Source organism: Saccharomyces kudriavzevii, assembly GCF_947243775.1.
Source record: "Saccharomyces kudriavzevii IFO 1802 strain IFO1802 genome assembly, chromosome: 16".
In the NCBI taxonomy this organism is placed as follows: Eukaryota; Fungi; Ascomycota; class Saccharomycetes; order Saccharomycetales; family Saccharomycetaceae; genus Saccharomyces; species Saccharomyces kudriavzevii.
The window spans coordinates 340,502-365,517 of NC_079287.1; the positions used below are offsets into that span (position 1 = coordinate 340,502).

General features: G+C 40.5%; 15 protein-coding genes across 15 annotated transcripts; 7 read left to right on the forward strand and 8 right to left on the reverse strand.

Annotated features, from left to right (window-relative positions):
• Positions 1-14: 14 nt before the first annotated feature.
• SSE1 (adenyl-nucleotide exchange factor SSE1) lies at positions 15-2,096 on the reverse strand (the record flags this gene model as incomplete). Its single annotated transcript, XM_056231746.1, has 1 exon — positions 15-2,096. The coding sequence occupies one exon, from the start codon at positions 2,094-2,096 to the stop codon at positions 15-17; it is 2,082 nt and encodes a 693-aa protein (XP_056085534.1).
• A 608-nt stretch (positions 2,097-2,704) lies between these two features.
• SYH1 (Syh1p) lies at positions 2,705-5,242 on the reverse strand (the record flags this gene model as incomplete). The annotated part of the gene is made up of 1 exon (XM_056231747.1): positions 2,705-5,242. One exon carries the CDS (start codon positions 5,240-5,242, stop codon positions 2,705-2,707), a length of 2,538 nt encoding a protein of 845 aa, XP_056085535.1.
• A 284-nt stretch (positions 5,243-5,526) lies between these two features.
• On the forward strand, positions 5,527-7,503 carry MSD1 (aspartate--tRNA ligase MSD1; the record flags this gene model as incomplete). The annotated part of the gene is made up of 1 exon (XM_056231749.1): positions 5,527-7,503. One exon carries the CDS (start codon positions 5,527-5,529, stop codon positions 7,501-7,503), a length of 1,977 nt encoding a protein of 658 aa, XP_056085536.1.
• A 329-nt stretch (positions 7,504-7,832) lies between these two features.
• Positions 7,833-9,239, reverse strand: FMP30 (N-acetylphosphatidylethanolamine-hydrolyzing phospholipase D; the record flags this gene model as incomplete). The annotated part of the gene is made up of 1 exon (XM_056231750.1): positions 7,833-9,239. The coding sequence occupies one exon, from the start codon at positions 9,237-9,239 to the stop codon at positions 7,833-7,835; it is 1,407 nt and encodes a 468-aa protein (XP_056085537.1).
• Positions 9,240-10,057: 818 nt separating this feature from the next.
• On the forward strand, positions 10,058-11,437 carry ELP4 (Elongator subunit ELP4; the record flags this gene model as incomplete). Its single annotated transcript, XM_056231751.1, has 1 exon — positions 10,058-11,437. One exon carries the CDS (start codon positions 10,058-10,060, stop codon positions 11,435-11,437), a length of 1,380 nt encoding a protein of 459 aa, XP_056085538.1.
• Positions 11,438-11,740: 303 nt separating this feature from the next.
• Positions 11,741-13,225, forward strand: ATG21 (Atg21p; the record flags this gene model as incomplete). The annotated part of the gene is made up of 1 exon (XM_056231752.1): positions 11,741-13,225. The coding sequence occupies one exon, from the start codon at positions 11,741-11,743 to the stop codon at positions 13,223-13,225; it is 1,485 nt and encodes a 494-aa protein (XP_056085539.1).
• Positions 13,226-13,389: 164 nt separating this feature from the next.
• Positions 13,390-13,935, reverse strand: INA17 (Ina17p; the record flags this gene model as incomplete). Its single annotated transcript, XM_056231753.1, has 1 exon — positions 13,390-13,935. One exon carries the CDS (start codon positions 13,933-13,935, stop codon positions 13,390-13,392), a length of 546 nt encoding a protein of 181 aa, XP_056085540.1.
• Positions 13,936-14,280: 345 nt separating this feature from the next.
• On the reverse strand, positions 14,281-14,622 carry MGR2 (Mgr2p; the record flags this gene model as incomplete). Its single annotated transcript, XM_056231754.1, has 1 exon — positions 14,281-14,622. One exon carries the CDS (start codon positions 14,620-14,622, stop codon positions 14,281-14,283), a length of 342 nt encoding a protein of 113 aa, XP_056085541.1.
• A 200-nt stretch (positions 14,623-14,822) lies between these two features.
• MSY1 (tyrosine--tRNA ligase MSY1) lies at positions 14,823-16,301 on the forward strand (the record flags this gene model as incomplete). The annotated part of the gene is made up of 1 exon (XM_056231755.1): positions 14,823-16,301. The coding sequence occupies one exon, from the start codon at positions 14,823-14,825 to the stop codon at positions 16,299-16,301; it is 1,479 nt and encodes a 492-aa protein (XP_056085542.1).
• Positions 16,302-16,402: 101 nt separating this feature from the next.
• ERI1 (Eri1p) lies at positions 16,403-16,609 on the reverse strand (the record flags this gene model as incomplete). Its single annotated transcript, XM_056231756.1, has 1 exon — positions 16,403-16,609. One exon carries the CDS (start codon positions 16,607-16,609, stop codon positions 16,403-16,405), a length of 207 nt encoding a protein of 68 aa, XP_056085543.1.
• A 195-nt stretch (positions 16,610-16,804) lies between these two features.
• PNG1 (peptide-N4-(N-acetyl-beta-glucosaminyl)asparagine amidase) lies at positions 16,805-17,896 on the forward strand (the record flags this gene model as incomplete). The annotated part of the gene is made up of 1 exon (XM_056231757.1): positions 16,805-17,896. The coding sequence occupies one exon, from the start codon at positions 16,805-16,807 to the stop codon at positions 17,894-17,896; it is 1,092 nt and encodes a 363-aa protein (XP_056085544.1).
• A 58-nt stretch (positions 17,897-17,954) lies between these two features.
• Positions 17,955-19,325, reverse strand: EEB1 (medium-chain fatty acid ethyl ester synthase/esterase; the record flags this gene model as incomplete). The annotated part of the gene is made up of 1 exon (XM_056231758.1): positions 17,955-19,325. The coding sequence occupies one exon, from the start codon at positions 19,323-19,325 to the stop codon at positions 17,955-17,957; it is 1,371 nt and encodes a 456-aa protein (XP_056085545.1).
• Positions 19,326-19,724: 399 nt separating this feature from the next.
• SEC62 (Sec63 complex subunit SEC62) lies at positions 19,725-20,549 on the reverse strand (the record flags this gene model as incomplete). The annotated part of the gene is made up of 1 exon (XM_056231760.1): positions 19,725-20,549. The coding sequence occupies one exon, from the start codon at positions 20,547-20,549 to the stop codon at positions 19,725-19,727; it is 825 nt and encodes a 274-aa protein (XP_056085546.1).
• A 322-nt stretch (positions 20,550-20,871) lies between these two features.
• Positions 20,872-22,815, forward strand: NOG1 (putative GTPase NOG1; the record flags this gene model as incomplete). The annotated part of the gene is made up of 1 exon (XM_056231761.1): positions 20,872-22,815. One exon carries the CDS (start codon positions 20,872-20,874, stop codon positions 22,813-22,815), a length of 1,944 nt encoding a protein of 647 aa, XP_056085547.1.
• Positions 22,816-23,637: 822 nt separating this feature from the next.
• On the forward strand, positions 23,638-25,011 carry SSU1 (Ssu1p; the record flags this gene model as incomplete). Its single annotated transcript, XM_056231762.1, has 1 exon — positions 23,638-25,011. One exon carries the CDS (start codon positions 23,638-23,640, stop codon positions 25,009-25,011), a length of 1,374 nt encoding a protein of 457 aa, XP_056085548.1.
• Positions 25,012-25,016: the final 5 nt, after the last annotated feature.

A 25,016-nucleotide genomic window follows, 5' to 3' on the forward strand; every position in this document is an offset into this window, starting at 1 on the left:
ACTATAATTCAGCATTAGTCCATGTCGACATCACCTTCGGTATCTTTCTTTTCATCTTTTTTTTCAGCTTCAGCCTTTCTTTGGGCAGCCAGCTTTTCAGCCATAGCAGCCATTTGAGAAGCCTCTTGCTTGGATCTTATGGATTGCTTCTTTTCTTCCTCCTTAGCCAAGTATCTACCTCTAATCATGTTACCTAAAGAGGCCAATTCTTCGTATTTGGCAATGTACTTAGCCTTGATGGAGTCGAAACCTTCGTCGTATAACCACTCTTCGGCTTTGTTTAACATACCTTTCAATTTGGTCTTTTCGGCATCGGAAGCAAATGCAGCGTACTCTTCATCCAACTTACCACGTAATGTGTAAATATATTCCTCAAGAGTGTTCTTACGGTCTTCTGTCTCGGCAACCAATTTGTCTTGGGCAATCATCTCGTTCTCCTTTTCAATCAATTCATTCAACTTCTTAGCGTCTAAACCAAAAGTGTGTGCGACGATGGTCAAGTCATCCTTTTTCACGGTCTTGGTAATCTTCTTGAATTCTTGTTCAGCATCTTCTGGGGCGTCTTCTGGCAATGGAATAGGTTCTTCAACTTCAATATCTTCGACGGAGTAGGCTTCTTCGATAGTGTGTAGACCAGATGGATCGCATCTCAATCTCAACTTAACAGGAACAGAGTCTTGACCTTCTGGTAATTGAACACCAGTAATATCCCAGTTAGCAATGTGTTTTGGGGTGCTTGCTGGTAATTGTGTGATATCGGTGTAATTAGCAGCCATTGAAAAGTCACCAGTACGGTTCAAAGTGATCAATTTAGTAGATGGGAAGGTTGAGCCAGCTGGGAAGACTTCCATACTGTCTTCTTCTTCGACTTGTTTGTCCCAAGAGTAAGAAACAGAGTAAGGATGGATATCCTCAAACTTGAATGGTCTAACTCTTAAAGTTGGAGAGTGAATGGCACAAATGAAAGCGGCACCTTTAGCGATGGCTTCGTCTTGGTTCAAAGTGGTAGACAAAGGCTTTCCGAAGGCTTCAGAAATTGATTGCTTCAAAGTTGGGATACGGGTAGTACCACCAATAATTTCAACAAAGTCGACTTCATCAACGGTCAACTTGGCTTGAGCCAAAGCTTTGCTGACTGGTTCAGTAACACGTTCCAACAATGGCTTGACCATTTCTTCCAATTCTTCACGAGACAATTGAGAAGATACATCAACATCGTTCATGACGGATTCAACAGAGAATGGAGCATTAGTGTTAGCAGACAAGACCTTCTTCAATTTTTCAGCTGCGGTCAAAATTCTGTTGTAAGCCTTTGGATTTTCTCTGATGTCAATCTTGTACTTAGACTTGAACTCGTCAGCGAAGTGTTCAGTTATAGCCAAATCAAAATCTCTACCACCGAAATGCTTGTCACAGGCAGTACCCAAGACCTTCAATTGGCCCTTCTTGAAAGCCATGATGGAACAGGTATAGGAAGAGTGACCGATATCAACGAAAGCAACAATTCTTGGTTTTTCTTCACCTTCTGGTAAATCAGTCTTGAAGATACCGTAAGAAACACCGGCAGCGGTAACATCGTTGACAATTCTAACAGGGTTCAAACCAGCAATTCTAGCAGCGTCAGCAACGTTGTAACGTTGTTCTTCAGTGTACCAAGCTGGGACAGCAATACAAACATCGGTAATATTAGCTTTGGTTTCCTGTTTGACAGTGTCCTTGACTTTGTCAATGAACATGGCAGCTAATTGAGTAGCAGAGAAAACATGCTTTTCACCAGCAAATCTAACTTCGGCACCGGTCTTCTTATCGTCTAATTCAACCAATTTGGTGGTAAAATGCTTAGATTCTTGTTTAAAATCTGGATGGTCGTAATCCAAACCAATAATTCTCTTCAAGTTGGCGACGGTGTTCTTGATATTGGAAGTTTGCTTGTTCTTACCAGTTTCACCCAAGTATCTGTTCTTTGGACCAAAACCAACGACAGAAGGAGTAGAACGGTTGGAAACTTCATTAACGACGACGTCAATACCTCTGTTTCTAGCAACAGCTAAGACAGAGTTATTGTTACCTAAATCTAAACCAAATGGAGTACTCATTTTTCAAAGGAAATGTTTTATGTCAATGTACTTTTTGCTTAGAGCTATTAAGACGGAGAATAAGAATGAGAAAGATTTTAATTATAAGCTAGAGAAAGTCAAGACAGAAAGAGTTTGAAGTAAACTGTAATTTTTATCACCAACATTAACCCAACAAGAAGTACTGCTCTTCGAGAAAGGAATCTTCTAGAAGCATCTTTGTTAAATTTTTTTTCATCGCTTTGAAAAAAAAATGAAAAAATGAAAAAGAAATATACGTAATAAGTGATTACACGTCTACTGGCCTGAGGACCGGCACCATACTTGTTAAAAGACCATTCATGGGGACGATTGAGTTGAAATGGTAATTTTGAGAGCCTCAGATATATTCAATATGTCCAGTCTGAAGTAGCTTAAATTATGCTGTCAAAGCCCATCAGCGCAAGGGCAGTTGCACTTGCCCGAGTTTGAAGCGTCAATACAAAAATATAATGCTTTCAGTACGATGCTGAACTACTAAGATATCTAATTTGAATTAATTATACAGGTAGATGGCGGATTGTACTAGTTTATACGTTTAACAGAGATATATACATATACAGCAATCAAGCATGATGGAAAAAACAGCGTCAAAACCGTTTTCCCTTCTTCTTACCGACAATTTGAAATTCCCAATCTTCAGAGCTGCCTTCAGGCATAGTTAATACTTCACTCCAGCTTAAAGGATCGCTAATCTGTTCTTCGCATTTTAAACGCTTGTTGATGAAATCAGCGGCAAATCTTCTACCATCCATGGTTGAGCTATAGGAATATATGGTGTCGGCAATAATTTCCTTGGACTCTGAACCTGGGGGCAAGCTTAGTAACATTTCTAAAACATTATCAGGTTGAGCGCTAGAGTTTAATTTTAATTGAGACCGACACCATTTTAAGAATTCCTGACGCTTAGAGACTGAAGCATTGCCAGGATAGGCGGGAACTCGTGACGCTTTAACTTGACGTGCTTTTAGAGTAGGGATACTAGTAGATGAACCAATTTGCTTACTCTTTCCACCTGCCTTAGTTTTTGTCATAGTGGTTGTTGCTCCGGAAGAACGTAATCTGTCGGGACTAACAAATGATCTTGATTGATTTAGAGAAACAGGGGCGACGGTTGTGTTGGTGGTATTCTTAGAAGAAACCGTAGTCCAGGCATTACTACCCTTTGAAAAGTTGGATGCTGAGGAAGATGGGGAAGGTGTTCCTGAAACAAAATCATCTAGCGAGTTAATTCGATTTGATTTTTTGGATTTCTTTTGAACTTGTTCCCACAACTTTTTCTGCTCTTCAATAAAAGTAGAATCCGATTTGGTGTCGCCATTCTTGGCCATTTTGAGCTTGCTAATTGCAGGTTGATCGTTTCTGTTGTTTGAGCTCTTCATCAATTCTTCTTTAATGTCAAGCTTGACTGGCTGATGTGGTTTTATGCCCCAAACCGAACCAGTGCGGGCGGTCGGCTGAGTTTGCGTGGAGCCTAATATTTCCTTTTGTAATTTTAGTGCTTCTTCGCGGTCTAACTGAGTACGGCTAGGTTTTTTTTCTTTCTTAAAGGAGTTATTCTTCTTCAAATCTTCTAATGCCGAGGGAATCTGATTATAAATGACATTGTCGCTTTGTTTATTAGCCCAGGGAGCTAAATTGGTGCTCGAGAAAGTGACGGGACTTTCAGTCGGTGAGGCGACCATTTGACCATCCAAAATGCTATTTAACAGTTCCTTATGCTTTTCCTTCTCTAATTTACCCTCTTCCTTCTTCTTCTTCATTAATTTATCTTCTTCCTTTTTCTGTTTCTGCCTTAACTTCTTTTCCTTTTTCAACTTACGCTGTTCTTCTCTACTCTTCTTTTCTTCTTCTTGCCTCCGTTGCTCTTCGAGTAGTTTTTGAGCCATAAGTTCAGATTTCGCGAACCTTTTCTGTTCTTCAAAAGAGATTTGGGTCGCGTCGTAGCTTTCTGGCTCCTTGATATCTGACATCCTATCTTTAACGTCTGGTTCTTCATCCTTTGGCTGAATTTGATCGGATGGAATGTTTTTTTCCTCCGCATGTCGAACTTCTTGATTTTCCTCAGTGGAAGTGTTCACTATGTGCTCTTCTCCACTCGTTTTGTTTGGAAGAGTCTTACATGCTTCTGGGGGTGCTTCTCGCTTATCTTGAAAGTTTTCCTCACCTTGGACAGCTTTCTGTTCAAGTCTAGTGGCAAGTTCGGTTGCAGGTGCAGGTTTTTTAAAATTCTCTGGTATGTGCTCTACTTTCATGATATGACGGCCGTTAACAGGAACCCAAACTTGAGTTTCCCGATAGTAGCTTCCATCTTCATACTTAAGCCCCAGGATTTCCTCGTACGTAAAATCATCACTATGCACATTAGCTGCGGGTTTCAAATTTCTTGTTTCAACCTTTTGGTCTTTTGATACATTTGATACGATAGGTAAAGCATCATTCAAGGCTGTGATTACAATAAAATCAAAGGTGGCAAACGGATCCTGATAATTGTTAACCAGGGTAGTTAATTCACCTAAGGTGACGAATCGATCATTTACACCAAAGGGCTCAACGGATGTTGCTAATCTGCAAATCTGCAAGGTTGGAGTAAAATACCCTCCTTGATACCACTGTGACATATTATTGGTACCAAAAGGTCCCTGAACATTACCATTCGAGTCAATATATTTCCACTGTGACTCTATACCAGGAGGTGGAGGTTGGTTATTAACATTGGGGGCAAGCCCCGTTGGATGAAAAAGGCAGGAGCTCATATTTGGTAACACCTTCGATTGACTATTGATGATAGAAGGACTGTTGGCGCTCATATGTAAATTAGATGCCGCATTAAACGCATTACTGCCTTCTTGATTGATAGGTATCTGTAGGTTAGATCCAGTAATTTCAGGACCATATGCATTGATCGAAACAGTAGCAGCCCCATCAATTACATTATTGTCTGCTGGTACAAATGGGGATGACGCTCTTTGGATGCCAATGGAATCCACAAGAGAGACGGTCCTTTGTAAAGGTGCAGTATTGTTCATCGTTGGAGTATTGCTAGTTGACAGCACAGTAGTATCTGAATTTGGGTCTGCGAGCTTGACACTATGAAGATCAAACGCTAGAGAATTAATAGGGTTCATTAGTTTTTTTCACTGCCAATTTCAAGTAAGCCGTGACTTAAATTTTCCATCTTAGTTGTCAATGGCAAGTGAAATATTTTGCTTTCTTTTTCTTGCTTGCAAAGTTTGAATGAATTTTCGAAATCACATTGCCGTGCCAGAGTACAATAATAGGGTGAAGTTGGGAAAGGAGTGTAATCAATGTCATCGGAAATTTCCTTTCTTCATTATTCATAGGTTATTCTCATTCTAAATTTGCCTGCTACATGATTTTTGGGGATATTTGAACTTTATAAGCTTTGACCATGCTGGTCCGTTCCAAAGTTTGCCTACAGACAGTCATTAGACGTTTGACTGATTTCCCAGAAGCTAGTGCCATTAAAAAAAAGTTCCAGTTTGTAAAAAGTACCTCGGTTATCAAACAGTTGAAAGGGCTACCCAATGGACAAACAGTAGTGATAAATGGGTGGATGGAGAAGAAGCCCAAAAAAATTGGAAAAAATTTGGTTTTTGGACTTTTAAGGGACTGCAACGGTGATACCATTCAATTGGTGGACAGCAAGTCTTTGCTAAAAGGCTTCACTTTAGAGGATGTGATCCAGGCCAAGGGAGTACTCTCTTTTAAGAGAAAACTATCAAATGAGGAAGCAGATAAGTATGAAGTGCAGTTGGAAGACATTACTGTATTAAATGTCTCCAATAAGAAACCTGCGCAACTGCAGGATTTCAAATCTTCAGCTGTATACCCGCCTGAGTTTCGATATTTGCAACTAAGAAATCCTAAATTCCAGGAATTTTTAAAAAAAAGATCCTCGATCTCGAAGGAAATAAGATGTTCCTTTAATGATTTGGATTTTACGGAAGTGGAGACTCCAATGTTATTCAAAGCTACCCCAGAAGGCGCAAGAGAATTTTTGGTTCCAACAAGGACGAAGAGATCTGATGGCAAGCCGTCGTTTTATGCTCTGAATCAGAGCCCTCAACAATACAAGCAGCTCCTCATGGCTGGCGGCATTAACAAATATTATCAAATGGCGAGATGTTTCAGGGATGAAGACTTGAGAGCGGATAGGCAACCTGAATTCACACAAGTTGACATGGAAATGGCATTCGCTGATTCCGAAGACGTTATGAAAGTCATTGAGAAGATTGTTTCTGATGTGTGGAGCAAATTCTCTAAAAAGGGAGAATTATACACTTTAGACAACCGTGGGGTCTTGATACCTTTGAAAAAAGAGGACGGTACAGTATCGCTATTTCGTATGTCTTATGAGCAAGCAATGACACAATACGGTATTGACAAACCAGACTTGAGAGCGCCAGATTTGAAAATTATTAATTTAGCTGAGTTCAATGCATTCAGCCATTTGAACCAAAAATTTCCGGTTTTTGAAGTAATGATTTTGAGAAATGCCTTTTCAAATATGGAGGAGTATAAAGAACGTTGGTCTTTCTTGACAAATGACAATAACTACAACTATAGAGTCCCAATCGTACTTCCGATTGAAAGTGATGAACAAGCTCAGTCAAACTGGTTTGAGGATTTTCATGCGATTGCTACTTTTGAGAACCCTCACTTGATAACCAAATTCCTGAAATTACAAAAAGGCGACATTGTATGCGGGTGCACAAGAGAACCAAATTACTCCATTTTTGAGAATCCTACTCCTCTGGGAAGGTTGCGACAGCTAGTATTGCAAAGTGAGAATGGAAAGATTCTTTATTACAGTACAGATAAAGATGTCGCCTCATGGATTGTTGATTTCCCATTATTTTCACCTGTTACGCTTGAAGAAAAACCTGATCAAAAAGAAAAGTATGCATATCCGGAGTACGAAAGGGGCAAGCTATGTTCTACACATCATCCTTTCACGATGGTGAAGCTTGATGACTACGAAAAATTGGAGAAGACCCCGACAAGGTGTTTGGGTCAACATTATGACTTCGTGGTTAATGGCGTAGAACTAGGCGGCGGCTCCACAAGAGTTCACGATCCAAAATTGCAAGACTATATTTTCGAGAACATTTTGAACATAGATAATGCATATGAGCTATTTGGCCATCTGTTAGACGCTTTTGATATGGGAACACCACCGCATGCTGGATTCGCGATCGGTTTTGATAGAATGTGTGCTATGATCTGCGGGACCGAGAGTATAAGGGATGTGATTGCTTTCCCCAAAAGTATCACCGGAGCTGATTTAGTTGTCAAGAGTCCAAGTGTAATATCTGAAGACATCTTAAAGGCTTATAATATCAAATACAGCAGTTCCAAACAGTGAGACAAAGTCAAAGATGCGAAATTGTAGAGAAACGACAAAGTAGCGCTGTTAGAACAGCTACGTAGGTTTTCTTGTAAATATTATTACCTATGTATCTTATCTTGTGTATAAATGGAGAAAATGATAATAGATATTCACTTATTGACCTTTACTTCCAAGAAAAATTGTTTGATTTTTCAAGGAACCGTGTTGCATATCATAGAAAAGTTTATAAAATCAGAAAATCATTAAGTTATAACATCTATAGTACGTGGATTTTTCATGTATCAAGTTCACTGTAACTTACCGCTATTTACATGGAGACTACAGTACAAAGCCCAAGGTTAAAACTAATCAAAGCATTCTGTCTTGCCTAGCTCGGGACAGTAACAACGGTCTTTAAATCCACCCCATTCAGCCAGCATTTCTAATTTTTCCTTTGGCTCCAAGAAATATTCTCCACTTAGTACAAAAGTGCCCCAATGGACACCCAATACATTTTGGGCTTCTAAATCTTTCATAATCTTAAGAACTTCATGAGGGTTAACATGTCGCGGCTTTTGATGCCATTCGGGGCAATACTGTCCGCATGGCAGCAATGCTAATTTACAGCCTTTGCCAAAACGGTCTTTGATTCTTACGAATAAGTCTTTCACATAACCAGTGTCGCCGGCATGGAAAAGTATAGGAACTCCGTGATGAGTTAATAAAAAGGAGCACCATAGAGATTTATTTGTATCTAAAAGCGATCTTCCTGACCAATGCATGGCAGGCGTTGCAGATATGTGGTATACTTCGTCGTTTTTCTTTACTTGCAAAGTTTCCCACCATGATAACTCCAAGACGTTTTCACAGCCATTGCTGGTCATGTACGATTTCATTCCTTTGGGTACTATCCATAAGGGAGAGTTCTCGCCACTCCAGTATTCCAAGCTTTGCGAGTCTAGATGGTCAGGGTGATTATGAGAAACGAGGATAATATCTGGCTTAGGGACCTCTGTAATCTCAGACGGCATCTGCGTGATTCTTTTAGGGCCTAATGTCTGATGAATAAGATAGTCACTGAACAGAGGGTCTGTGAGTATCCTCAATCCGTTATAGACCGTGTAATTACAAGACTGGCCTAACCACGTGTTATAGACGGGATTGTTTGAGCCCTCAATTTCTACTATGGCGGTCGACGTATGTGGTTCGTCTAGCACTTTACATTCTAAAGGTCTTCCAATTTCGACCGCGGGGTCAATGTCAACTAGATCCGGGCCCCAAGTGGGCTTATGGACGGGCATTAGCTTGTTCATCTGATGCACATCAGGCGGGATACCTCCTCTATTTCTTTCAAATAGTTCGAACACTCTGTTAGCGAAGAATTCGAAAACAGTTTGAATTCTGTATTCTTCGAATGGGTTTTCGAACCTACCCATAACTTCCAATGGGCTGTATTTCAACAAAGATCCTTTGTAAGTGACCTCGCCATTATCATCCTCTAGCCTTTGACACATTTCATTTCTTAAGTCAATTTGCTTCATTGTTGCTAAGGACACATAAAAAGCATATCCGGTGTAAGGTACCAGGACCGACAGTATAAGTATACGTGCGTATTTCCTCGAGAATTTTTGTGTGGGGCGTGGCTTTTGGGAAATATGCCTTTTGAACGACAACCACGGTGTTTGCAGTCCGCATAATTTTGATTGATGTGGAAGTGCTAGCCTCCTATGAAGCAGGGGTCTCATTTGCACATAGCGGGTCACAAAATTCATTTGCAGCACATACAGGCATGGGACTTCCTGGAAAACCGAGTTTCTAACTTTTTCACTATTTTCTCATAACCAATTTTTGTTCTGCATCATCAGTAAATCTTCGGAAAAACCGTTTAACGACAGTAAAGAAAAAAGAAAAACAAAAAAAAAGGTCACCAAGTACTGTAAATATCTAGAAAGACAGATCTAATCATGGCAAGATCTAATCATAGCAAGATCTCTACAAAAGAGGCCTTCGCTTTTCCTTGGCAAACAGACCCATAATTGCTTTCTAAAACAATTCACCATGCCATTGATGGATCTCAACTAATCTTGGTGTATGGTGAGCGGGTAAGCGAAGCAGCCATGACGCTTGTTCGCATTTTAGAATGTCATCCTCACTTGTTTGTACTTGACTTTTTGAAGTTCAAAACGTTCTGAACATTTGAAAAGTACGTCAGCATGTCTGTCGTAGATTACCGACGTAAAAACGCTTCGAAGACAGTGTCTATGCATTCTTTATCGAGATATGCATTCTTGCTGCACAGTTCCTCCATTTACATTGACAGAGCACCCCTCCCCCTTCCCAAGTGTAAAAAGTGACGAAGGCTATGGGCAGATCATAAGTTTTCCTTTCTTTGGTCCAGTGGCCAAGTACCAGTAGCTAAAACTGGTGGAATTTTGACATCAGACCGGGTAAAGTAACGCTAACGCGCGATGAGCTTTATTACTTAACGAGAATGATATTTTGAGGTTGTCGATGAGCCCAGGTGGTTCAGGCAGTATGCAGAAAGCCGCTACATCGGTGAAACTATTGAAATAAGATATTGTGTGCTGGCATGTCATTTCGCAAAAGAGGAGAGGTGCTGAATGATAGAGGTAGCGGGCCGAGAAGCCCACTGGTGAGAGGCACTCCGAGGAACTCTTCAATGCCATTGAGAGCACCCAACAGAAGAGTACCTGGCAACTTTTCATTGCCTGAAACTACTGCGATATTGAAAAAGTTGAATATTGCGGACGAGCCCAAGACAGCGAGCTCGTTGGACAGCACCCACGTTGGTATAAGACCTTCTCCTGCAACATCTCAACCTACCACTTCTACCGGGAGTGCCGATTTGGACAATATACTGGGTCATATGGGTTTGCCCCTGGGAAATTCCCTACTGGTAGAGGAACAGACCACAACTGAGTTTCATTCTATCCTTGGTAAATTGTTCGCGGCACAGGGAATTGTTCATAATAGAATCGCAGACAGTGGTGCTGATAAAATTAGAAATGGTGACACTCATGTCATCGTCCTGTCGTTCAATCAAATGTTCGCTAAGGAGTTACCTGGTATCTACAAGGGGTCGCGTAAGCAAGTGAAGAAAAACCTGATCTCTGAAGAGGAATCGAAGGTCACGGTCCAAAATTTGAACCAAACTCAAAGATCTACGCCTTCAAGGTATAAGGATCTGAAAATTGCTTGGAAGTATAAACTGGCGGACGAAAAGAGACTGGGGTCTCCTGACAGAGACGACATACAACAAAATTCCGAGTACAAGGACTACAACCATCAGTTTGAAATTACATCCCGTCTTATGCCAGCTCCCATAGCATCTGAACTAACCTTTATCGCTCCAAGTCAGCCTATTTCCAACATTCTGGGTCAAATGGAACAGATCATTAAAAAGAACGACAAGAAGCTGGTAAGAATAGTTATTCCCTCCTTGCTACATCCGGCAATGTATCCGCCCAAAATGTTTGCATCGGCTGAAGTTATCGGGCTCCTGCACGGTGTTAGAAGTTTAGTCAAAAAATACGATGAAAGGGTCGTGCTGTTTGCCTCGATATCCATAGACATTATCTCGCCTCCTTTATTGGTACTATTAAGGAACATGTTTGACTCTGTTATTGATTTGGAACCCTTCAACCAAGAGATGTCCCAGTTCTTAGAACGTGTCTATAAGTCCCAACCAGGCAAGATTCAACACGGCCTCGTCCACATATTAAAGTTACCTGTTTTCACAGATCGTGGCGAAATGAGAGTCCTGAAGTCTGAATGGGCCTTTAGAAACGGCAGGAAGAAGTTTGAGATTGAAGAATGGGGTATACCTGTGGATGATGCGGAAGGTTCTTCCAATTCGGAACAATCACACTCGCACTCGCAATCAGATAGTCCACATGGCACTTCACATAATGAACCGGCCAAGAAGACCAAGATATCGTTAGAATATTGAAAATTCCTGTTCAATCTACGAGCGCATATGATAATCTCTTATTGACAAATGTAATCATTGTATTTTTTTTCTTATTTACCGTATCTTACGTACAATTGTTATATATCCATCACCTTTTTCCTTGACTTCAAAATGGTGACATTTGTAAGGTAAAAAAAAAAAAGGTACCGGCTAGGATGCCAAAAAATAAAATGTAAAATGAATGACTACTATCATTAAGGAAGAAGAAGCTAGAGGGAAGTTTTGATTACCAAAAAGAAATTACGGTCCTCTATATTACGTATTAGCCAAAGAAAATAGAAAATGAAAGTACTACAGTTCAATCAAGATGCCACATGCTGTGTGGTGGCCGCATCATCGCATCAGATTTCGATTTATAATTGTGACCCCTTTGGTAAATGTTTTGAAATCGATACCAAGAATTCGAAAAACAAAAATTCAAACAACAGTGACATAGCTGCGACTCCAGAATCACGAAGTAACGAGGACAGCATATTGATAAGCAGTGGTTCTCGCGACCGTGGCGATACGGAAGAAGAAGAAGAAGATAACGAAGATAATGCTCTTGTTTCAGGAAATATACTCAAAGAAGGAGAGTTTGTCATTGAAATGCTATTTTCAACCAGCCTTATAGCAATTGCAGATAGAGGGCAAGGTTTAAACAAAGGCAAAAAGCTGAAGATTGTTAACACGAAAAGAAAATCTACCATTTGTGAAATAGTCTTCCCACATGAAATAGTCGATGTGGTTATGAATAGGAAACGAATGTGCGTGCTACTTGAAAGTGACCAAATCTTTATCTATGATATATCTTGCATGAAGCCATTGGAAACAATCGATCTTTGGGAAGATCACTATAAGAGGTCTCAGGCCAATTCATGCGTAAATACTTCAAATGTCGGTACTTTAGAAGGGGACTCTGCGAAGTTGAACAGGACTGCTAGTAATTTACTATCAAATGCCACACAAAAGGGCACGAATGGTTCTAATCCTAGCGTGAGAAGCAGAAGAAACTCTTTGAGAAGTAGAATAAGGCCAAGAATGGTTTTGAGTAACGATGATAGAAGTATATTGTGCTTTACTGCATACAGCTCCCCTAAGAAGAACAAACCCAACTCAGAAGCGTTGTATGATGTGGTAGTCTATGATACCCTGAATGTGACGCCGATTAACTACTTGAATTCTGTACATAAGGGGAATATAGCTTGTTTAGCGGTGAGTCATGATGGCAAATTGCTTGCGACTGCCTCGGATAAGGGAACTATCATAAGGGTGTTTCATACTGGGGTAGATTCTGATTATATGTCTTCGAGATCGTTGTTTAAAGAATTTAGGCGCGGTACCAGATTATGCAATTTGTATCAGCTGGTTTTCGATAAGAGTATGACCATGATTGGATGTGTAGGTGATACAGACACTATTCATCTTTTCAAGCTTGATGAAATGGCTAACAGCCTTACCGGAGATGCTTCAGGCAGTGGCCAGTGGAATGAAGAGGAAGAGATATTAGCTGCAAATTCTAACCCCAGTACAAAAGAGACATCCATATCGAAACCAAGACTTGCAAACTATTTCTCCAAAAAAATAAAATCCTCGATACCAAACCAAAATCTGAGTCGTAATTTCGCTCACATATCGGTTAACGAATCGAACAGAAATTGTTTAGGGTTTCCTGACGAATTTCCTAATCAAGTTTATGTTGCCTCGGATGATGGAACCTTCAGTATATATAGCATTCCATCAAGACCTGGTGAATGCGTTTTAACCAAAAATAACAAATTTACATAATATATAAGTAGCTCTCCAAAAGCTTTTAATGGATCATTGTACTTATTTTTACCTGAACTTTTCAAAAATGGTAGTGACCTTTTAACATGATTAATGTGAAGTTATTTATACAGACAAGGATATATTTAAGAACGAGACGAAGCTAATCGGACAGCGGGATCTTGCTAAAACAACCTTTTATACCAAGGCTTGGCATTACCTGATTCCGAATCGTCGTTACTTCTACCACTGTCGCGGTTTTTATCCTGAGAGATTAACTCATTCAATTGGCATTCCAAGATTTCTACTTCTTTCTTTAACTCGTTTTCCCTCTCGTCATATTCTAACTTCCACCATGTGTAATGAAGTAATAAATATACAGAAGATCCCATTAATATAAACATCCAGAGGGGTCTAACAAACTTCTTCATTGGGCTTTCGTGGCCTAATTCTTCCTCTGCAGAAAATTTCCTGAGCATATTCAATTCATTCTTGATATTTAGTTCTGTAGTGCGCTCGTTAATCAGATTACGTATTAGTTCAGTATCAACACCATCCAGGGAATTCAAGTCAGCCAGGTCTTCCAAGCTCTTGATTTCTTTCCGCGGCGATGCTGGAGTGGATGTTTGTTGTTGGCTTAGGAGGCTCCTGTGGTAGCATGCAATGCCTATATTAGAAGATAATCTGATCCTATTTACAACAGTAAGTACATTAAAACTTCTCTTCAGCATGTTGTTTATTATGTACTCTAGTTTTTAACTCTCTCTAACCTTTGACTTTTCTCTAAAAGTTTGCAAATGCAGCTGATTCTTTCGATGAAGACTTTATTTTATACTCTTGCCGTTGTTGCCCCCACTCAGATAAAGAAGAGTGAGAGTTAGTGAATTATACGTGTGTCCCACACATACAAATCTACCAATTAAATGAGCCTCATTAATTTAAAGATAAATACATGGGGTTGATAGAATTATAAACAGGTGAATACATATCATAGATAAAAACAAAAAATAAGGAGATATGTAGCTGTGCATACGAAACAAATGAATGAAAGGGGAATGAATATGCAGATTTTCCTCTCAATTCTTATGTATACCATATCTGGCACGCAGTTTCCACATTTCAAGCCTTGCCTGTTGTTGTAGGTTCAAGTTAGGATTGGAAATTGGAGTCAATTCGCTGTCGCTTCTAATGATAGATCCGATGGACATAAATAACCCAAAAGTACCTGCTGAACCAGCAATATATTTCCCTAGGGTTCTAACTACACCGTCGGGGCCGGGACCTTGAGTTGCGATGGCAAATCCTCCAAACAGAATTCCTGTACAAACACCGACAGTAGTACCCATCATCAACCCCATTTTGAATTTGTCCCAATTTGAAGGCTGTTGTTGGGCATAATTTTGTGGAAGAGGTGGCATCTTGTTTTATTGCTCTAGTAACCTGTATATGATCTCGTACTGTTTGCTTCCTTTCAAGCAAAAGTAGTGGGATCTAATCGATTATTGTTGGTCTTGTTCGGGAGTTTTCAAAAGAAAATAAAAAGTGGTTGGGATGAGGCTGGGAAAGGAGCACCAGCTTTTTATCGAACACAGCCGGTTACAGTCAGATATCTTCAACCATGCTCGAAATACGAACTTTTAGTCATGTGCTGAATAGTACTAAGATTAAGAGGTTAGTGACTGATTATGGATTAAGTGCGGCACTCTGGCGCAAGGCTCGATTTTATTCACATACGGTTGGACCTTCGGAGCCACAAGACACATCGAATTCTCGAAGCGATAATATCATAGACGAACTCAAACAAAGAGGTTTAGTTTGTCATGTCTCACAGCCAGAGAATGTCCTTTGGACGAGGTTGAAAGGCGATGAGAAGATCAAGCTTTATTGTGGTGTGGATCCCACTGCCCAGTCATTGCACCTAGGCAATCTAGTTCCCTTGATGGTTCTATTACACTTTTACGTAAAAGGGCACGACATTGTGACTGTCATAGGTGGAGCAACAGGGAAAGTCGGGGATCCTAGTGGAAGGAAATCCGAAAGAGACCTTATGAAGAACGATGTTAGACAAAGCAACGTTAAATCAATATCGCAACAATTAAGGAGATTCTTCCAACATGGGCTGGAATATTATAACAATCGGCATAATGTCACGGAATTTTCTTCTCCTGGCAAATACACGCCAAGAAATAATTTCGACTGGTGGAAAGATATCAAAATGCTGGATTTCTTGGCAGATTTTGGTAGGCACATTAGGGTGCAGTCAATGCTAGCGAGAGATTCAGTTTCATCCAGGTTACAGACCCAAAATAGTCTAGGGTTTAACGAATTCACCTATCAAATTCTGCAGGCTTATGATTTCTATTATTTGTACAAAGAAGAAAATGTACGTGTACAAGTCGGCGGCAACGACCAATGGGGGAACATTACCGCTGGGATAGATCTTATAAATAGATTACAGCCTACGCAGAAGAATGGTCTACCATTTGGCGTCACCGTGCCCCTATTGACGACGGCGACAGGGGAGAAATTTGGGAAGAGTGCAGGTAATGCTGTTTTTATTGACCCTTCTGTAAATACAGCATATGACGTTTACCAATTTTTCTTCAACACCCTAGACGCTGATGTGCTCAAGTTCTTGAATATCTTTACCTTTTTAGATCCAAATGTGATCACTTCAGTTGTAGAATCGCATAATAAATCGCCCAATTTACGTTACGGCCAAACTGTATTGGCCAAAGAAGTTACTGACATGTTATATGGAGTTGGGTCCGGTTCAGACTCGGAGACACTCTCTAACGTTATATTTGGGCGTTATGATGTCACCTTATCTGCCACTAAATTGATTGAACTGTGTAAAAAAGCCAAAATTTTACAATCTGCTGATAGGAAAGACAGCTTAGTCAAGCTGATCTGTAAACTAGCAGACTGTTCAGTTTCGGAAGCCAGAAGGAAACTCTCTCAAGGAAGCGTGTACTTACATTCTTCAAGGATCAGAATTAAAGAGGACGTCTCTAATTGGGCTCCTTACCTGATAGATGATCAAGTTTTGATCTTGAGAATAGGGAAGCAGAAATGTTTCATAATAAAAATGCGTTAAAAAGTGGCGATATTAGGTACCTGTATACGTAAATAAACTTGCGCATGATGATGCCAGGCCATGTCATGCACTAGAAGCCTGTAAATAAAGTCTATAAATGTTCATTCATCTTTACTGCTTCCAAACATTTCGCTATCGCACCAGGAAATGAGTGCCCATAGCCAAAGTGTCGCAGGACATAGCAGTAGTACACACCAGTAGTGCAGTAATGATTTATTGTCGTGCAACCAACAAAATGTGGCAAGACTAGTTAGAAGCACCGAGTAAGTAAAACCTAAAACCAAAAAGCCTTGGTTACGTGGTCTCATGTGTATACTATTTCGTGGTCATACAAATGATATAATCTTCTTACTTGCTGTTAGCCGTTCCTATACTATATTAATGTTTCACAAGCGTACGTAATGTAATCTGTTCAATTTGAAGTAGCGAAGAAAAAAGGACGTCGTTGAGTGGAAGTATGTAAAGCACAAAGCAATTTGAACAGGTCAAAAGGTGAAGTAGCTATGGTAGAGGTACCCGAGGAAAGCAATATAGATTTTGACACAGTGGCCAAGATGTTTTTGGTGAAGTATAAGGATTTCATTCTATCAAAATTTAAGAGAACTGAGCCTGTAAAGAGTATAAAATTTCAGAATTTAATTCATTCAAACCATTTCGCACAAAACCTATTCGGACAGAGTCAACACCTCTGTATGATTTATGACAATCCTGCATGGCATTCTATAGTTCTGGAAACTTTAGATCTGGATCTTATATATAGAAACGTAGATAACGAATTTGCCAAAGATGGGCTCGAAGATGGCGATATCATATATTCAGATTACCTAGTAAAGGAATTACTACGCTACTTCAAGCAAGATTTTTTCAAATGGTGTAATAAACCAGAATGTGATCATTGCGGCCAGAACACTTCAGAAAATATGACATCTATGGGCACCCAAGGGCCCAATGCAGAGGAATCTAAGTTCAATTGCGGGACTGTTGAGGTCTATAAATGTAATCTCTGTGGAAACGTTACTAGATTCCCTCGTTACAACGACCCTATCAAGCTGTTGGAGACAAGGCAGGGTAGATGTGGTGAATGGTGTAACTTATTCACTTTGATTCTGAAATCATTTGGTTTAGATGCTCGCTACGTCTGGAATAGGGAAGACCATGTCTGGTGTGAATATTTTTCACCGCACTTGAATAGGTGGGTTCACGTTGATTCTTGTGAACAGTCGTTTGATCAACCTTATATTTACTCGGTGAATTGGGGCAAGAAAATGAGTTACTGTATAGCGTTTGGTAAAGATGGTGTAGTTGATGTTAGCAAGAGATACATTCTTCAAAATAGGCTGCCCAGAGATGAAATTAAGGAAGAGGACCTAAAATTTTTGTGTCAGTTCATAACTAAGAGATTAAGGGCATCACTAAATGACGACGAGATATACCAATTGGCATGTCGCGATGAGCAAGAAGGGATAGAGTTAATTACAGGAAAGGTAAAAGAAACGGAAACAAAGGGGAACGCTACGGCTTCAAAGACTTCTAATATTGGCAGAGAAAGCGGATCGGCGGATTGGAAAGCTCAACGTGGGGAAGACGGCAAATAGAAACATGAAAAGAATAGATTATTATGTAAACGGAATTTTATCTAAGAACACCTTTTTTCTATAAAACTAACTCATCAAAAGTAGACAAAAACTCAGCAGCCTGCTTTGTTAGCCAGGAGTTGTTTTCATTATCAAGATAAGCCAAATGGCCCCCCAAGTCGGTCTCGCATAATAAGACAGAAGGATTCTCCTTAGCTTGTTTGTATGGGATGACGTTCTCACCCGTCACTGGGTCATCCGTTGCATTAATAATCAGAGTAGGAATTTCGATACTAGGTAATCTATTTATCGAACTTGCCTTTCTATAATATGTCAACCCGTCGGGCATACCCATCGATGGAGCAGTAAAAAGACTGTCGAATTCCAATATATCTGTGAATTTTTCAGCCTTTTCCAAATTTTCCTGGGTATATGTGTAGAAGACTGGTTTTTCAAGAGTAGGTTTATGCGAGACTTTGAAGTCATCGGGCACTTGTAACTCCTTCATATTAACTTTGACCGTTCTTGTTAAAAACTGTGTCAATGTCCTTGAGAAAATATGATTGGACCACCAATCATGAGCCAACTTGTCCCAAGTGTGCACGAAATCCCAGGGGTTCGAAAGAGCGACCGCAGCATTTAATGGGCAGTTATCGCCTTCTTCACCCAGATAGTTTGTCAGCATAGCAGCTCCAAACGACGTTCCCACTGTATATAGTTTCCTCTGAGGAAAAAGAGCCCTTTGATGATTCAAAAACTCCCTTACATCGCCTGTATGCAATGCGGTGAAAATTCTACGGGTCGTGACCTTGGATCTTGAACAACCTCTGGCATTGAGAACTACAACTTGAAATTTGCCGTCACCGACTCTTGAGAGGTCTTCAGATAAAGCTCTGATGAGAGGCTCATGACTCCCGCCTGCAAGGCCATGAAGTATCACCACTAAAGGGTAAGAGTCCCCTGCAGAATGGCATCTTTGAAGTTCCTTCGAGGACAGGTATCTAGTTCTTGGATGAAGACGAGGCCAATCCTTTGGATGGGTGGCCTTTTCATCATTTGAGAACAGCTTCTCGTTGTACGTTGCCCTCTTTCCATTAAAGGAGTACTTTTCCTCCCATTCAGGCATAACCCAGTCTGCAGTACAGACTCCTCCATCTGTAAACTTTACGATTTCTCTACCATAGAACACCTGAAATTTTTTGGAAAAATCGCCGCCTGATAAGTAAAGCGTTTGTAAGTAACCGGTGAAAAGAAGACTGTTTAGTCTAAAATTCGCACCATCTTTTAGCGTGGGTACGTGTTTGGTCACGAACTCGTGAAGAGGAACCTGATTCTTGGAACCTTTGAAAGCCAAAGTCTTGGTTCCCTTTTCTCCAAGAACGTGCTTCACAGTGCCGTTATAGCCCCAGTGACTAGGAGTAATAGTTGGATAGTAGCCCGAGCGGAACATTATATCAGTAGGTGTGACAAAATATGATATCTCGGTCTTCTCGAGTTGTTGTTAAGAAATGATGCAAGCTGAGTAGGTAAGCAAATTGCCGGACTCTTTTATATAATCGGTTCCTATATGCAAGTGTCAGCAAATGGCCTCTTTACCGAGACTTTTCGGCGGAAGTCTATTAAAGCCGGCCGGATTTTCAGCAACAATAGCCGTTAGGTATGCGGTGTGTGGATTGTGCTTTTTGGCAGGATCGGCAGCCTTCAAGTCTTAAACTACTCACTATAAGCGATGTAAAGCAGGTTGCAACTCTTTGATTCCGTCTGCCTCAGGGTTTGTACATGTGCAATGTCATGAGGAGGTTACAATATAGAAGGTTTATAGAGTTGTGCTATGTAGAATAGGGGGAGGTTAGTTTTGTTCGGTTTTCTCATCGATAGCTTTCTTCTTATTACTTTCTCTCTTGGCTTGTTTTTTCTTCATTCTTTTTAGTTTCTTTTTGTAGCTGTATGTGTCCTTTTCTCCAAACCCGTAAAATGGCTTGAAACTCTCTAACACACCGCAGTCTTCGAACAGGTTGGGGAATATCCAGAACCCGCCTACATCTCTGTACGCAACCAACGACAAAACATATATAATCAATCTTAGAATAGCGACGGCGAAGAAGCCTGCCAAGATGCCAAAGGCACCCAGGGATACGTAGTAGGAGCCGCGTCTCATGGACCGCGGCCACAATGGGTAGCACACAAGCGCCAATATTATGGACACAACACCAATCACAATAACGTAGTCCATGTAGGTTCTGGGGTTGTAGTTCCAAACGAAATACTCATCGGCCTCCAATTGTGCTTTGTTCGATACAATCAAGTTGGGAAAGTCCTTACTTGGTTTCAATCCGTGCTCTTTGCATTCTTGACTGTGCAGTTTTTTCACTGGGATCACCAGCTGTGCCTTTATAAGTTCAATGAAGATCTCACGTGACTTGAGTTGGCCCTCGATCTTGCTTGAGGGCACAGATGGGTACACCTCTGGCTGTCTCGCAGACTTGTTGACATACTCCTCGGAATGCAGTGCCCTCGCGAATCTCTTGTAACGGAAGAAGTCCGTCTGTTTGCCTTGGAATAGTCCCTGCCTCTGCTTCAGTTCCTGATGGTTGCGCAAAAGGCCGGCAATGGCAATGGCAGATCCACCATTGACAACAGCTTTGACATTGCTACCTGGATCTACAGCTGACATGGTCCTCGTGTGTTTGATTGACTGCCACACTGTATTCAATCGCAACTAACCAAAGCCCACTCTTGTCCTTCTTGATTTGTATGCCAATATTGCGAAAACGACACGTCTACCCCGTCGTACACGATATCCTTCATCTATTTTTTTTTTTTCAGCTAGAAGGAAAAAAAAGTTTTCCGCAGCTCATCGCAAAGAAAAATTTTCACTTTTAAGCTGCTTTATCTAACACACTAAAAAGAACAATTTCTGGTTTGAAAGCTGCAGCGTGTCTAGTAATCAAGTGTACCCTTCAAACTAAACACATATATCCTCCACTATACCGAAAATGCAACTTTCATGGAAGGATATCCCCACAGTCGCTACGGCAAATGACCTGCTGGACATTGTCTTGAACAGAACTCAAAGAAAGACACCCACTGTGATCAGACCTGGTTTCAAGATTACAAGAATCAGAGCCTTTTACATGCGTAAAGTCAAATACACAGGTGAGGGTTTCGTGGAAAAATTTGAAGACATCTTGAAAGGTTTCCCTAACATTAATGATTTGCATCCTTTCCATAGGGATTTGATGGATACGTTATACGAAAAGAATCATTACAAGATATCTTTGGCTGCTATTTCTCGTGCCAAATCACTTGTGGAGCAAGTCGCCAGAGATTACGTCAGATTGCTGAAATTCGGTCAATCTTTGTTTCAATGTAAGCAATTGAAAAGAGCCGCTTTGGGTAGAATGGCCACTATTGTTAAAAAGCTGAAGGATCCTTTGTCTTATTTGGAACAAGTCAGGCAACACATTGGTAGATTACCATCCATTGATCCAAACACCAGAACCTTGCTGATCTGTGGTTACCCAAATGTCGGTAAGTCGTCGTTCTTGAGATGCATCACCAAATCCGACGTCGAAGTTCAGCCATACGCCTTTACAACCAAGAGTTTGTACGTTGGTCATTTCGATTATAAGTATTTGAGGTTCCAGGCCATTGACACTCCTGGTATCTTGGATAGACCCACCGAAGAAATGAACAACATTGAAATGCAATCGATCTATGCCATTGCTCATTTGCGTTCTTGTGTTTTATACTTCATGGATCTTTCCGAACAGTGTGGTTTCACTATCGAAGCTCAGGTTAAACTGTTCCACTCCATTAAACCTCTGTTTGCGAACAAGTCCGTCATGGTCGTTATCAACAAGACCGACATTATCAGACCAGAGGACTTGGACGAGGAACGTGCACAATTATTGGAATCTGTCAAAGAGGTTCCAGGTGTCGAAATCATGACCTCTTCATGTCAATTAGAAGAAAACGTTATGGAAGTTAGAAACAAAGCATGTGAAAAATTGTTGGCTTCCAGAATTGAAAACAAGTTGAAATCGCAATCAAGAATCAACAACGTTCTGAACAAGATTCATGTTGCTCAACCTCAGGCAAGAGATGATGTTAAAAGAGCACCATTTATTCCTGAATCCGTTAAAATCTTAAAGAAGTACGACCCTGAAGATCCAAACAGAAGAAAGTTGGCTAGAGACATTGAAGCTGAAAACGGTGGTGCTGGTGTCTTCAACGTCAACTTGAAAGACAAATATCTATTGGACGACGATGAATGGAAGAACGATATCATGCCAGAAATCTTGGATGGTAAGAATGTTTACGATTTCTTGGACCCTGAAATCGCTGCTAAACTGCAAGCTCTAGAAGAAGAAGAAGACAAATTGGAAAATGAAGGGTTTTACAAGTCAGACGATGACGAAGAAATTTACGATGGCTTCGAAGCACCCGAAGTGGACGACATCAAGGAAAAGGCTTTGTGGATTAGAAATAAACAAAAAACGATGATCGCCGAAGCAAGGAATAGAAAATCATTGAAGAACAAGGCCATTATGCCACGTTCGAAACTAACTAAATCCTTCGGTAAGATGGAGAAACATATGTCCACTTTGGGCCATGATATGTCAACCTTACAAGATAAACAAAAGAATGCTGCTCGTAAGAGCCGTTATGTTGAAAGAGGTTCTGATGTTGTCTTTGGCGACCAAGAAATATCGACAGCTTCCACTGACAATGGTGTCAAGTTGAGACAAACTGATAGATTGTTGGACGGTGTTGCCGATGGTTCCATGAGATCCAAGACCGGCAGAATGGTCAAAATGGAAAGAAGAGAAAGAAACAGACATGCCAAACAAGGTGAATCTGATAGACACAATGCAGTTTCCTTATCGAAGCATCTGTTCAGTGGTAAGCGTGGTGTCGGTAAAACTGATTTCCGTTGATTCCTCTACTTCTTATTCTTTCTTTTGCATTTACTCTGAAAAAACATATGAATATGAATATGAATGTGCGCACACGACATTCTAATCTTCTTGGGCTGGTGGGATTATCATTTACATTTGATTTTTCTTTTTTTCACTATTAATGGTTTCTTTTTTCTTTTTCTCTCTCTTTCCCCTTTTTAAGTACTATTTAACTCTGTATATTATTAAAGAACCGATTTAAGTTACTCAAACAAGCCGATGTTTACATTAGCTTTACTACTATTTTTTGGTGCGTTACTGAATAAAAACAACAATCAAGTCTGAGAGAGGGTGAAGGCGCAAGTACGACATTTCCGCTCACTAGTGACACATCATGCAAACTACCAAGTCACCTACGAGGATGCCATGCCAAATATGAAACTCTCATCGTATGAGGCAGCAATAGCGGAGGCTCCTATCATTTAATTAATAATATTTTGCAAACTATCATCCTATTTTTCCTATCCTCGTGCCGTGTCTCTCTGTGGCCGAAAAGCTGAACGTGGATGAAATCTCAAAGGGCAAATGAGTGATCGACGTGTTTGACATATTGGGGTTGCCGTTGACTTCGTTTGCTCATCTCTTGTTCAGTTTGTTCATTCGACATATTTAACTGAGGAGTTTTTGTAGAATGGTCAACGAGCAAACGGTCTTTCCCTTTCATATCTAATACGTATGCTACTCGTCCAACGGATTTTCCGCATATAAAGAGTAAACAAGCTATATCTATCCCTTAGTAACGACTATTGACCAGGTTCAGAGAACATATTACAGACTAAGGGAGAACTTAAATAATACGAAATGGTTTCTAGTTGGGCGCTTGCTGTCACAAGACAATTTGACCCCTTCATGTTTGTTATGGTCATGGGCGTCGGTATCTCATCGAATATTCTGTACAATTTCCCGTATCCTGCAAGGTGGCTAAGAATATGCTCATACATCATGTTTGCCATCACATGCCTGATTTTTATTGCTGTGCAGGCGCTACAGCTTCTGCATCTGGTAGTTTACATCAAAGAAAAAAGTTTCAAAGAGTATTTCAATGATTTTTTCAGAAATATGAAGCATAGTTTATTCTGGGGTACTTATCCCATGGGGTTAGTCACGATTATAAATTTCTTAGGGGCGCTATCGAAAAAGTATACTACGAGAAGCCCCACAAATGCGAGGAACTTAATGATACTTGTTTACGCCCTGTGGTGGTATGATCTAGCGGTTTGTTTAGTAATTGCTTGGGGTATTTCATTCCTCATCTGGCATGACTATTACTCTTTGGACGGAGTTGGGAGTTATCCTTCATACAATATCAGAATGGCATCTGAGAACATGAAAAGTGTATTACTTCTGGATATTATTCCGTTGGTCGTTGTCGCTTCAAGTTGTGGGACGTTTACTATGTCAGACATATTTGCCCGCGCTTTCAACAGGAACATTCAATTGATAACGTTAGTCATCTGCGCCTTAACTTGGCTACATGCTATCATTTTTGTCTCCATACTGATTACTATATACTTCTGGAGTCTTTATATCAACAAGATACCACCAATGTCGCAGGTTTTTACGTTATTCTTGCTCTTGGGGCCGATGGGCCAAGGAAGCTTTGGAGTTTTGTTGCTAACTGATAATATAAAAAAGTATGTGGACAAATATTACCCAACGGATAACATTACTAGAGAACAAGAAATACTGACCATCATGGTTCCGTGGTGTTTCAAAGTTCTAGGGATCATTTCGGCTATGGCGATGCTCGCTATGGGCTATTTCTTTACGGTAATTTCGATTGCCTCAATTGTATCGCATTACGATACAAGGGAGACTGAAAATGAGACGGGGAAGGTGAAAAGAGTTTACACGTTCCATAAAGGTTTCTGGGGGATGACTTTCCCAATGGGTACAATGTCTTTGGGGAATGAAGAGCTGTACGTACAGTATAATCAATACGTTCCTCTGTATGCATTTCGGGTCCTAGGTACTATATACGGCAGTATTTGCGTTTGTTGGTCAATTTTATGCCTTTCGTTCACATTGTATGAATACTTGAAAAAGGTTTGGCATGCCGCTCGCAAGTCTTCATTCTTTTCAGAGGCAGCTGCAGAGAAGACAATCACTTCTCCGTACAGTACTGAAAGCGTGGAAGAGTCAAACTCGGCCCTAGATTTTACGCGTTTAGCATAGCATTC